Source organism: Carassius gibelio, chromosome A18 (genome assembly GCF_023724105.1).
Source record: "Carassius gibelio isolate Cgi1373 ecotype wild population from Czech Republic chromosome A18, carGib1.2-hapl.c, whole genome shotgun sequence".
Classification (NCBI taxonomy): Eukaryota; Metazoa; Chordata; class Actinopteri; order Cypriniformes; family Cyprinidae; genus Carassius; species Carassius gibelio.
The window spans coordinates 30,009,050-30,022,928 of NC_068388.1; the positions used below are offsets into that span (position 1 = coordinate 30,009,050).

Sequence of the window (13,879 nt, forward strand, 5' to 3'; positions counted from 1 at the left end):
GATATAACGAAGGGAGACATGAAAAACAGACACCGCGTTTTTTTCATATAGATTACTTTATCACAGAATATCTGTTAGCATAATTTATTTAGTTTTAAAGTAGACATGTCAAGCTTTCTATAGATATCTCTCTCATGTCTCTTCCTTGAGTATTCACGGAGTTACACTTCATTTTAATTACATGTTTGTACATGACGATCAGCGCAGACAGCACACATACTGATAAGACGCTCGGGAGAAAACAGACACATAACTTCATAATCATACTTCGCGTTGTGATTCGGAGATGCTCGTTGGTCTAAATAAAGTTGGTAATGAACCCTCTTTTATGGCCAAACGCTTTGAAAATCCCGCTGTACTCACCAAGATTAGAAATGCAGTCATCAGTGAAATGTTGTGAACACAACAAAAGGGTTCTCTTTCATCATCTCGTGTTCGAGATCCACCTATGGGAAGGGCATCCGTACCTGACCTCTGCAGAAGCATCCAATTGCACCAAGTCTGGCTAGACAGACAGAAGCGCGCAGCCAATGACAGGTAAGGGCCCGCCCCCTTACCTAGGGGTATAATAATGGCTGCAGCGCTGCTATTCCCCAGCTGACATTCGCTTCTCGTGATCTCTGCATTGACACAGTTCGGTTGGATTACGATGCTCACCTTCGTGTCTTCAGGAGGACATATCAATTGATCAGCCTCCACCAGACTGTCGTCTTCTCAGCTTTTTCTGCTGTATTCTGCATTCAGGGCCGCCGCGCTCTCGTCGTTTTCACCTGCTCCCACGGCTGCCCGCCACGGATTTTTCCGATTTCTTCTCCGGTATGTCGCTTTCTATACATAACGCTTCTCCGGGGAATAGCCTATCACTGGCCTGCCCGGCCGCATGTGGAGCACTCATCGCTGCTAAGAACCTTCACCCGTTCTGCGTGGTTTGCTTGGGCCTTAAACATGCTCAAGAAGCCTTGGAGAACGCGGAAAATTGCAGTCATTGCCTTATGCTGCCCAAAAATGTTTTACGACGGCGTCTTAAGGTTGCAGCAGTGCTCCGAGCTCGGTTTTACTGACTCAGATCTGGGACACGGTGACGACGACGCGCTACCGGGGACTCCCGGGGCGCCTCCTCACTTGTTTGGGCTGACCAGCCCAATCCCGCATTCCCCGAAGAGGACATCTTCCCGGGCAACCTCATGCTCGCCAACTAACCGGCCGGTTCCGGCGATGAGGATGATGCGGCCCTTCTTGGGGTCTCAGAGGACGAGGATGCCATCCCGCCCTCTGGCGTTCCCCAGGCTAGCGGCCACGCAGCCCTGTCTCAGTCCATCCTCCTGGAAGTGTGTGAGTGAGCGGCCGCTCGCCTCAACATTGAGTGACCGGCTCCACAGAGCGCCACCGACCAGGAGAGGGATATTTACGACGGAAAAGTGTTGGGATCTCCTCCTGGTCCGGGGAAACAACTCTTCCCCGTCCTTCCAGCGTGCGCTAAGAATATGAGGCACAACTGGAGCGAACCGCTCGACTTCAAACACGGCCTTTCTTATGTCTTCCTAGGGGGAAAAATCAACTCCCGCCGCGGCCGCGGCTGGAGTACCATCTAACCCTACCCCCATCGACTCGAAACGTAAGCGGCCTGCCTGATGTTCGATTGATGGGGGCATCGAGTCCGCGTTCATGGGACACGAGCCCTTCGGACTCTCTCCCTGTCCCAGGACCCCCGTTCAAAAGACGCAGGGTCTCCCGCGGATGGATCGATTCCTCTCCGTTCGAGGCTACCCAGCCCATGTGTACAACGTCTCTATGTGGTATGTACTGAAACTGTATATAATTGATTAGCGGTTTTGGAAAATGACTAAGTTCCACTTTATTTTTTATTTATTTATTTATTTTTTTGTTAAGCTGTATGTCACGGGGTGACGAAAGGGAAGCGGAACTAAGTCCCGCCGGAATTTTGTGTTCCCCTCGGGACGGTGTCGCGGTAACACCGGTCCACTTCCGGGTTTCGCCCGATGTCGCAATAACAACGCTAATGACAGATTGACATCTGGTGTGGGGAGTTTGATGTGGCGATCTGTGAGAGGATTATGGAGGCGGAGTAACCACATAAAAAGAGAAGTGCAGAGACCATGAAGGGGGTTGTGGATTCTATTTGGTCGTTCGTTCTCCCGGCTATTCTTCCTGGTTGGCTTGCCCCTGTGTGTGGTTCTTCTCTTTGGACGTGTTCCCCTAGGAGAGGTGAATTCCTGGGACGTTTGGGCTGGCGTGTGGAGGTATTTGAAGACTATTGTGGGGTTTCGGTTATCTGGCTGTGTAACAGATATATCAGCGATCGAGTGGAGATATTCAGGACAGAAAGAGTGTGAGTTCTGGAAAGCAAGTGAAGACCAGACCGCGCCATCGCTATCGGAGGGAAGTTAAGAGACCTGATCTGGGATTTCAATCAATTGTATACATCTGGACTGGGACTGATAACGTTGTGAAGTGGACGGAGTCATCGTTGGGTGAGTGCTGGCTCTATTTGCACTAAGAGTGGGTGTGCCGTGTCTGAAGTGGTGTGTTTGCACAATAAATCGTTTGAAGTGAAGTTACAGAGTGTGGGGAAGATACATAGAGTTAATGCCGGACGCTCACCACCCCGAGAGCCCACCACCGTCACCGTAATCCACACCCAGGCACTCAACTGAAGCATCTCCCAGCCGTAAGCCCCATTGCTTATTCAAGAACACATACTTGCTGTTGATTACTTACTCTGCTGTGCAGATCGCAGGATCCTCTGGGCCGAATGCCGCATGTGATGTCCCTATGAAAAGAGGTGGACACAAGAATTATTCCTTTCCCGGTCACAACCGAAGCCTCTCCCAGCCGTAAGCCCCACTACTTATTCAAGAACACATACTTGCTGTTGATTACTTACTCTGCTGTGCAGATCGCAGGATCCTCTGGGCCGAATGCCGCATGTGATGTCCCTATGAAAAGAGGTGGACACAAGAATTATTCCTTTCCCGGTCACAACCGAAGCCTCTCCCAGCCGTAAGCCCCACTACTTATTCAAGAAAGCATACTTGCTGTTGATTACCTACTCTGCTGTGCAGATCGCAGGATCCTCTGGGCCGAATGCTGCATGTGATGACCCTGTAGAAAGAGGTGGACACACGAATTATTCCTTTCCCGGTCTTAACCGAAGCCTCTCCCAGCCGTAAGCCCACTACTTATTCAAGAACGCATACTTGCTGTTGATTACCTACTCTGCTGTGCAGATCGCAGGATCCTCTGGGCCGAATGCTGCATGTGATGACCCTGTAGAAGGAGGTGGACACGAGAATTATTCCTTTTCCCGGTCTCGACCGAAACATCCACAAGCTCTACTTACCCGGATACCCTCTCTCACTCCGGGACGGGCGACAGACTACCCTGGCTCTTGCTGGCCCCGTACAGGCACAAACTGCCGACGACTCTACGCCTTCCCGGCGTCCGAGGTCTGGCTCCGTTCTGGTCGGGAGACACAGAAGGAACAATGAACTTTTAAATTGCTTTTAACCAAATAAAACCTTGTTCATTTTTTATACTCTCGTCCGTCTGGTTTTTCTGGCACGCTCCCCGAGGTGATCCTGGGTTTCAGGGGTGGGTGCAGTCCGGCTTGGCCCCCCGACCTGTGACAGATTTGGCGTAGTCGGCAGGATTTCACCTCAGGTTGAGCGACCAGGGATTCTCAGATGGCCGACGACGAGGCACTGGGGGCCCCACCCCGAGTCATGCCAGTGTTCATGGGAAACCCCTGGGTCCAGAAATATGGAGGAGATGAGTCAGAGGTACGCCTCTCCGAATGGCGGGCTCAGATTGAATATCTGGCCGGGCTACAGGGACTGAGCGCGACCCAACAGCTACAGTTTACCCTCAACTCCCTTGACGGGGAAGCACGGCGGGAAGTCCAAGCCGCCCCCGAAGCTGTCCGAACCACCGCCCAGTCTGTGTTTAGATTCCTGACGGAAAGGTATGGTGATGCCACTCCAACTGCGGTTCTCCGGGCCCAGTTCTTCAGCAGCAAGCAGGGCCCCCGCCAATCCGTCAGAGCTTTCGCCCTCCAACTACGGGAGCGAGTTACCAGGCTGCAGGGACGCCCAGACCATGGTCTCGGAGATAGTGAGACTCTGTTGAGGGACCAATTCCTGCTGGGGCTAAGGGAAGGCCCGGTACGCCAGGGACTTAGAGTCCAATTCAGAAGGGAGCCGGAACTCACCTTCGAAGACCTAAAGAAAGAAGCGGTAGCATTGGAGAACGATCAGGTTGAGGTGAACGAACCCCCTGTGTGTGCGGCCGTAAGTAGCTCTGCAGTGGCTGTCCCCGACATGGCAGAGTGGAAACAGACTCTGAAGCTCGAACTCCTAAAGGATGTCCGGGAGCAGATGGCGGAGCTAACCAAGACGCTCGTGGACGAGCTGCGTTCTGGGGCTACCAGGCCAGAGGTGAGGCCCATCTCGCGGGACCGGGTGTACTCGGACGGGAACAGGGACGCAGGGAGGCGACCTAACCGGCCCAACCGGCCCCAGTTTGAATGGGACGAGCAAGGACGACCTATCTGCAACCGCTGTGGACAACCAGGCCATTACAGCCGACAGTGTGGTCCTCGAAGAGGTTCGGAGGGGGGTTTTTAGGTCGACCGGCCACAGTGGGTCGTGTGGTCGGGACCCCCTTAGATGACCCATCCATCGGAGCAGGCTCCAAGGACAGGCTGGTCGGGCATAGCCCAGTGGTGGAGGTCCAGGTGTGTGGTGTGAAGGTGCCCTGTCTCGTCGACACCGGATCACAGGTGACCCTATTCGCGGAGAGCCTGTCGCAAGAGCTGTTTGGAGATCAGAGGATGCATGGGACGGAGGCTCCCTGGCTCTCCCTGAAAGGAGCAAATGGTCTGGACATCCCCTACATTGGCTACAGGCTGACGGACTTGGAGATCCACGGAGTGATCGTGCCCCAGAAGGGAGTGATCATCGTAAAGGACCACTGTCTGGGGAGTCACCGGGCCTTGCTAGGTATGAATGTATTATCTGCATGTTGGGAAGAATTGTTTCGGGCAACGCCCGCTCGAGGGATCTCACTGGCCGAGCAACAGGAATGGGAACGTGTCGCAGCTGACTGCAGACGGATCCAGATGTCCCGGGCCCGGCAAGGCCGCGAAGGGACAGGTCGGGTAGCGTGCCGTTATGCCCTGTCCGTGCCAGCGAACAGCGAGGCCCTAGTATGGGTGCGAGTCCCCCAGCGGGACGTGGGAGTGGAGGAATGGGTGTTGGTGGAGCCCCACTGGGATGGCCAGCAGGTAGAAGTCGCCAGAGGTTTGGCCGTGGCACGAAGAGGACGGATCCCGGTGAGAGTTCGGAACGGGACGCCCCATGTTGTGCACCTACATAAACATCAGCGGCTGGTCAAGGTAACGCCGGTAGAATCCCATCAGGTGCGGGAGGACCAGGACGTGAGCTTTCGCCAAGTACACCCCGCGGTGGTGGAAGTGGCCCTTACCCAAGCGAGCTCGTCGCCCCAGAGTCTAGGGGAGGAGGTGCCCGGCCACTTGAAGGGAAGTTCCCTGCAAGGGGAGGAGCTGGGACCGACACAGGCCAGGAAGCTGCGAGACCTGCTGAGCAAGTGGCAACATGTCTTCTCGGCACACGAAGAGGACTACGGCTGCACCAACGTCGTGCAACATCGGATCCCCACCGGAGATGCAGAGCCCAGTAGAGAAAGGTACCGACCCGTCCCACCTACCCTGTACACGGAGGTCCGTACACTGCTGCAAGGTATGCTCAATCGAGGGGTTGTTAGAGAGAGCAGCAGCCCGTGGGCAGCTCCCATCGTGTTGGTACAGAAGAAGACTGGCGCATGGAGGTTTTGCGTCGACTACCGCAAGCTGAACCTGGTCACTAGGAAGGACGCGTTCCCCCTACCCCGGATCGAGGACTCCCTGGCTGGCTTGACACGCTCGGCATGGTACTCCACGCTGGACTTGGCAAGTGGCTACTGGCAGGTACAAGTGGCCGAGGCCGACCGGGAGAAGACCGCCTTTACCACCCCGTTCGGTCTCTTTGAGTGGGACCGGATGCCCTTCGGCCTCTGCAACGCTCCTGCCACCTTCCAGAGGCTGATGCAGCGGTGCCTGGGAGGTCAGTTGATGGAGTCCGCCTTGGTATACCTGGACGATGTGATTGTCTATTCCCCAGATTTCGACTCCCACTTACAACACCTTGAGCAGGTCTTCGGAGCCATGGAGAAATATGGGCTGAAGCTCCAGCCGGACAAATGCCATCTGTTACGGCGGGAGGTCAAATTCTTGGGACACTGTGTGGGCGCGGCGGGAGTTTCGGTCGACCCGGAGAAGGTGTCGGCGGTGCGAGAGTGGGCTGCCCCGCAGACGGTGAAGCAGGTCCGGTCATTCCTGGGCTTCGTGGGGTACTACCGCCGCTTTATCAAGGACTTCTCCAAGATCGCAAAGCCCCTAAATCAGTTGCTGGCTGGGACAGGACGCCCCCGAGGTCGCGGATCGCCGGCTATCCTATGGAGCCCCGAGTGTGAGGCTGCGTTCCGGCGACTGAAAGACGAGTTGCTGCGGGCGCCGATTCTGGCGTATGCTGACTTCTCCAAGCCCTTTGTCTTATACACGGACGCTAGCAACCTGGGTTTGGGGGCCGTGTTGGCCCAGCAACAGGACGGTGTAGAGCGGGTCGTAGCCTACGCAAGCCGGAGCCTTCATCCAGCAGAGAGGAACGACGCCAATTACAGCTCCTTCAAGTTGGAACTGCTGGCGCTGAAATGGGCACTCAGCGAAAAGTTTAAAGATTACTTGTGGGGTGCCCAGGTGACGGTAGTAACTGACAACAACCCCCTAGTACATCTACAGACGGCGAAGTTGGGGGCAGTGGAACAGCGCTGGGTGGCCCAGTTGGCCAATTACAACTACCAGCTCCAATACCGGCCAGGACGGGAGAACACCAATGCTGACGCCCTGTCCCGACTCCCGGAAGCTCAAGGTCCGAGGGACTCACCGGAACCCACGCCAGACCCCGAAGGAGAGGAGTATATGGTGGGCATTGTGGAGGCGCCGGGGACTCAACATGAGGGGATGCCTGTGAGTTGGGGATGGGACCCCTGCCGCTGGAAAGAGCGACAGCAGGCCGACAGAGAGATCAGTGGCTTGATGCGGTGGCTGGAACGGGGCCGAAAACCGACGTTGGCCGAACAACGGGCCCAAGGGGGAACAGGAAGGAAGCTGTTGGGACAATGGGCCAGACTACAGGTGAAGGAGGGAGTACTCTGTAGGTCTGTCCGAGATCCGGGGCTGGACGAGGAACTCCGACAGATCGTTGTCCCCGAAGGCCAAGTACGAGAGCTCTTGATAGCGTACCATGATCAGCTGGGCCACCAAGGGCACGAGAAAACGGTCTCTCTCTTGAGGCGACACTTCTACTGGCCCGACCTAGAAGCAACGGTACGTACCTTCGTTCAGGCCTGTCCTCGTTGCACCTTGTTCAAAGCCAGGAAGGAGGCACGAGCACCGATGGTCCCCATCCAGGCAAAGGCTCCTCTCCACATAGTCGCAATGGACTTCTTGACCTTGGGTCGGCCGGCAGACCGCTATCAGAACATCCTTGTCATTACCGACTTGTTCACCAAGTACTCCTGGGCCATTCCTACCTTGGACCAGACGGCGAACACCACCGCCACTGCTCTGTGGAGAGCTGTCTTCCAGCCGTTCGGTTGCCCCGAGTTCCTACACTCGGACCAAGGGCCAAACTTCGAGTCTCGGGTAATCAGAGAGCTGTGTAAAGTGTACGGCTGCACCAAGACCCATACCACTACTTACCACCCCCAGGGAAATGGCGGATGCGAGCGGTTCAATCAGACCCTATTGAACTTACTCGGCACGCTAGACCAAGAACATCAGAGCGACTGGGTGAGTGCGCTACCAAATCTGGTTCAGGCCTACAATAATAGTACGCACAGTACCACGGGCTACGCCCCCACTTATTTGATGTTTGGCAGGCATGTGCGGATGCCTACCGACTTATTGCTGGGGACGGCAGCAACCGAGGAGGAGGGGAACGTAACTGAATGGGTAAGGCGCCACCACCAACGCCTCCATTTTGCATACGAGCAAGTCTCGGGACGGATCCGAGTGGCTGGGAAGAAAAACAAGAGGCTGTACGACCGGACGGCTCGGGAAGCCCCCCTTCTCCCAGGAGAAAGGGTCCTGGTAAGGGACAACCGGCGACAAGGGAAGGGGAAGCTCAGTGACCGATGGGAGAATGCACCATACGTGGTCGAGGGCCAGCAGCGGCCTGGACAGCCAGTATATACAATTCGGCCCGAAGGAAAAGCCGGGCCCGCTAGAGTGGTCCATCGGAACATGATCCGCCCCTGTCCGAACTATCCCAGCCCCGTAGAGGAGGCGCCAAAGGAGCCTGAAGCTGTAGCCCCGTGGATAGCAGGATGGGCCGTGATCCCAGGAGAACGGGGAAATGTCCCCGCCGAAATGGCCCCCAGAGACCCGATGGATATGCCTGCGGACATCGACCCTGTCTCGCCACCACGACGGTCCCAGAGGGAGAGCCGAGGTCGGCCCCCGGCACGCTATGGAGAATGGGCGACTGGAAGGCGTTCTAGGGACTAGAACGGTTTGGCAGGGGGGTATGTCACGGGGTGACGAAAGGGAAGCGGAACTAAGTCCCGCCGGAATTTTGTGTTCCCCTCGGGACGGTGTCGCGGTAACACCGGTCCACTTCCGGGTTTCGCCCGATGTCGCAATAACAACGCTAATGACAGATTGACATCTGGTGTGGGGAGTTTGATGTGGCGATCTGTGAGAGGATTATGGAGGCGGAGTAACCACATAAAAAGAGAAGTGCAGAGACCATGAAGGGGGTTGTGGATTCTATTTGGTCGTTCGTTCTCCCGGCTATTCTTCCTGGTTGGCTTGCCCCTGTGTGTGGTTCTTCTCTTTGGACGTGTTCCCCTAGGAGAGGTGAATTCCTGGGACGTTTGGGCTGGCGTGTGGAGGTATTTGAAGACTATTGTGGGGTTTCGGTTATCTGGCTGTGTAACAGATATATCAGCGATCGAGTGGAGATATTCAGGACAGAAAGAGTGTGAGTTCTGGAAAGCAAGTGAAGACCAGACCGCGCCATCGCTATCGGAGGGAAGTTAAGAGACCTGATCTGGGATTTCAATCAATTGTATACATCTGGACTGGGACTGATAACGTTGTGAAGTGGACGGAGTCATCGTTGGGTGAGTGCTGGCTCTATTTGCACTAAGAGTGGGTGTGCCGTGTCTGAAGTGGTGTGTTTGCACAATAAATCGTTTGAAGTGAAGTTACAGAGTGTGGGGAAGATACATAGAGTTAATGCCGGACGCTCACCACCCCGAGAGCCCACCACCGTCACCGTAATCCACACCCAGGCACTCAACTGAAGCATCTCCCAGCCGTAAGCCCCATTGCTTATTCAAGAACACATACTTGCTGTTGATTACTTACTCTGCTGTGCAGATCGCAGGATCCTCTGGGCCGAATGCCGCATGTGATGTCCCTATGAAAAGAGGTGGACACAAGAATTATTCCTTTCCCGGTCACAACCGAAGCCTCTCCCAGCCGTAAGCCCCACTACTTATTCAAGAACACATACTTGCTGTTGATTACTTACTCTGCTGTGCAGATCGCAGGATCCTCTGGGCCGAATGCCGCATGTGATGTCCCTATGAAAAGAGGTGGACACAAGAATTATTCCTTTCCCGGTCACAACCGAAGCCTCTCCCAGCCGTAAGCCCCACTACTTATTCAAGAAAGCATACTTGCTGTTGATTACCTACTCTGCTGTGCAGATCGCAGGATCCTCTGGGCCGAATGCTGCATGTGATGACCCTGTAGAAAGAGGTGGACACACGAATTATTCCTTTCCCGGTCTTAACCGAAGCCTCTCCCAGCCGTAAGCCCACTACTTATTCAAGAACGCATACTTGCTGTTGATTACCTACTCTGCTGTGCAGATCGCAGGATCCTCTGGGCCGAATGCTGCATGTGATGACCCTGTAGAAGGAGGTGGACACGAGAATTATTCCTTTTCCCGGTCTCGACCGAAACATCCACGAGCTCTACTTACCCGGATACCCTCTCTCACTCCGGGACGGGCGACAGACTACCCTGGCTCTTGCTGGCCCCGTACAGGCACAAACTGCCGACGACTCTACGCCTTCCCGGCGTCCGAGGTCTGGCTCCGTTCTGGTCGGGAGACACAGAAGGAACAATGAACTTTTAAATTGCTTTTAACCAAATAAAACCTTGTTCATTTTTTATACTCTCGTCCGTCTGGTTTTTCTGGCACGCTCCCCGAGGTGATCCTGGGTTTCAGGGGTGGGTGCAGTCCGGCTTGGCCCCCCGACCTGTGACACTGTACATGTGGAAAGTGCAGTTTGATGACATCGCATGTTGTTTACTTGATGTGCTTGCGCGCCGATAGCTAAGTTAACAACACAGAGATATTTGAAGCAGTTTTACTCACCGCATGTGGTTCCAACACACGATCGTGACCCTTTTTCGTTGGGACTGCATTATCCTTAAGAAATAAACGATTTGCAAATCCGTCGTCAAACTGGGCCTTGTTTGTAAAACAAGCATCTTCGAAATGCAGGGAACAAACACAAACACTTGCACAACTCCGTTGATGCTCTGTAAAAATAAACTCCATCCACTGGTCCCTTAATGCTGTTTCTCTTTTGGTAATCTGTGCAGGGTTGTCTTGCCCTGGCAACCAAAAACACACTTCTTTTGTGACATTTGGCGACGCTCTGGCTCTGATCAGTGAAGTCTGTTGTGCTCTCAGTGCTCTGCTATACGGGAGCGCGCGCTCTTCCGGCAGAAGTGCCTCAGGACCCATATAAGGAAATTCAGCTCCATCTAACGTCACACAGAGCCATACTCGAAAAAAACTTTCCCAAACTTGTGACAAACCGGAGGAATACTCCTTCAAACGTACAACTTAATTTTTGAAACTTTGTCCATGTTTAGCATGGGAATCCAACTCTTTAACAGTGTAAAAAACTCAGTATGCATGAAATAGCATTTCACCCCCCCTTTAAGCAAAGGTTGAACAACAGCATGCTTAAAACAATTTGGCACTGATCCAGCATCCAAAGATGAATTTATCAATACTTGGATACTGGGGCCAATTTCAGAGAAAGATTTTTTTATAATCTCTGAGAGAAGGACATCAAGTGAGGTGGAAGTTATTTTCATTTGGTTTACCAGATCACCCAGATCCTTTAAAGAAACATGTTGAAAGAACCATTTGCATCAGTTTTCGGATCACCAGTAGAGTCAATATATAATCGAGGGAGTTTTCATGTCCATGAGATTTATCTCGCAAACATGCTTATTAAAATACAATTTTAAAAGTCTTCAGTGTTCTTCATGATCTTGTCTTTACAAATTCCATAGTTAATTATTATGGAAATAATCATTTATTTATAAAAATTTACTAGATATCCCTAAAATGTCAACTAAATAACCGTCCAAAATGAATTACAAGCACAATCTCATTACTTAAAAAAACATTTTAAAAACTTATTCAAAAACAGTTTTAATTATATTATTTACATTAAGTTGAGGTAATTGTGAACAATGTGTCTTTTTGGGCGATATGTCACATTTTCAATAGAAATTGGCAAATTGAATATGTGTCCGAGAAGTCGCTGTCATCTAAGTTACCCATAGCAAATACACCCCTCAAGGAAGAGTGTGTTTTCCAAATCACATGATCTGCTCCACATGATGTCATTTCCTCATGAAGAGAAAACTAGCAAGACTCCAAGGTATGTTCTCCCTCCACATTTTCTGTTATTTCACCTGAAGTAGTGCTTGGGGCAAATGTGTACTTATCATATGTCAACAATGTTACTACAATGAATTCATAAATAACTTTGAATTTCAATTTTACTCAGTTGTACATATAATATTTAGAAGAACCTCTCCCTAAAATGCCATGTGGTGTCTGGTGCTAGGCAACCATTTTGATTTTATCCCTAAAAACAGCAAAAATGTCAACTAGGTTACCAGTCAGTTGACTAAGAGTAACATAGTTGACATTCATTACATGTTCTTATAGTTTTCAGCAGTTCATTTAATATTCTAATTGTACAGTAACTATAAAATACTTTGCAATAAATATTATAAAATTATAAACTTGTTTTCAGGCAAATCCCTGTGTTCAACAAGGCAGATTCTGCAATGTCAGTGTTACCAAGCTCAGGCCTTCGTCTTCAAAGTCAACTCTGCTGTTCCTGCATTGCACCAAGAACAAACAGACCTTGAAGTACAGTGGGATAGAGGTGACATTGTTGGTCAGTGGTGTGTCATCAGATATGACGATGAGGTTTACCCTGGAACCATTGTTGAAGTGAGTGAGACACATGTTCATGTTAAGTACCTGCACAGAGTGGGACACAATCGTTACTATTGGCCAATGCGAGAGGATGCACTCTGGTATCCATTTGAGGATGTGCTCAGGTTGATTCCTGCCCCACAGCACGTGACAGCACGTCATGTTGAAATAAAAAGAGATGTGTGGGAAAATATTGCCAAATCATATCTTCATGGCTAAGGACATGCGCGCACACACACACACATGCTAACAAACACGTGGCACAAGCACACGGTCAAGCACACACACATATAGACACCAGGGGCCCGTTCTTCGTACGTCGCTTATTACATCCGAGATCAAATGACACATCCAAGATGATATCATTGTGCTAATCCTGATCCGGCTAATTGGGTTCTTCGAACACTCCTGTTGTGTATGATTAGTATCGCTGGATTGGGTCATCTGAGATAATTGCACGTTCATGTGTTGTCTTAAAAGGGGATATATATCGATACTCGAAACCATGATCAGCAGTGCAGTGATTGGCTGGTGGCAAGACGGCAATGTAATGACATCATATAATTTAAAACGACACCCGACGAAAAACTTGACTTGGACTTTTATAAGGAAATAGCCAAGCAAACAAAACTACATAAATGTTATAATAGCTACATGAAACAGATAATAGATGCATGTTTTTATTTTATTATAATATTTTAGAATTTAGATTCGCAATTTATAATAGTTGTGCAGTCTTTACATTTTCATTTCAATGTAGAAATTATCTATTCATTTTATATTTGGACAGATTTGTTACGTGACAGCATTAATGAAAGTTTATTAAGGGTCAATATCATGTTATCTGCATCTCCTGTGCTCCATCAAGCCACTCTTATAATATCATCATCACTCAAAATAATGCACGACTCTATTATCTGTATGGCATGTGTGTAAGACTCTAATATAATTATGAAGTAATAATTTTATGACAAATAAATATTTCAGTGAGTAAAACTGGCTGTGTCTATAGTAGGCTGTTATGGACTACACAACATTTTTTATATTATTTTTAAATAATTTTTTTAATGATTATTATTTTAAATTATTGTCCCTGGATCAGTACGATACTCTTGTAATAAAGTAGCGGTGGTAGCAGACATATTTTGAGTCTCAGTTCTGGTTGAAAAGAAGCGATCTAATCCTGTTTAAATGAAATAAGCTGCTCCCGAGCAGGTTTAAGCTGACGGACCTGTTGCTATGACCGCAGCTCCGGGATGAGCTTCGAAGAACCAAATGATCCAAGATCACGCCAAATCATCAACAATCAAATCCAGCTAACTGAGTTAGCGATGTACGAAGAACGGGCCCCAGAGGTGTATAGTCCAGGTACCAGAAAGTAAAAATCCTGCCATGATTTTGGATCTGCCTCTACATCTAGAACAGGTGTTTTCACTAATGAGCTCATCTACCTGGTAGAGGAGTTGGTTTAG

At 50.8% G+C, this 13,879-nt stretch overlaps 1 protein-coding gene across 1 annotated transcript in view; it reads left to right on the plus strand.

Moving 5' to 3' along the window:
* The first annotated feature begins 11,797 nt into the window (after positions 1 to 11,797).
* LOC127934434 (nucleobindin-2-like) overlaps positions 11,798 to 13,879 on the plus strand; it is an 8,717-nt gene continuing 6,635 nt past the window's right edge. The window contains exons 1-2 of the mRNA XM_052531809.1: positions 11,798 to 11,838; positions 12,386 to 12,554. Coding sequence (XP_052387769.1) covers positions 11,798 to 11,838; positions 12,386 to 12,554 — 210 coding nt within the window. The remainder of the gene's footprint in view (positions 11,839 to 12,385; positions 12,555 to 13,879) is intronic.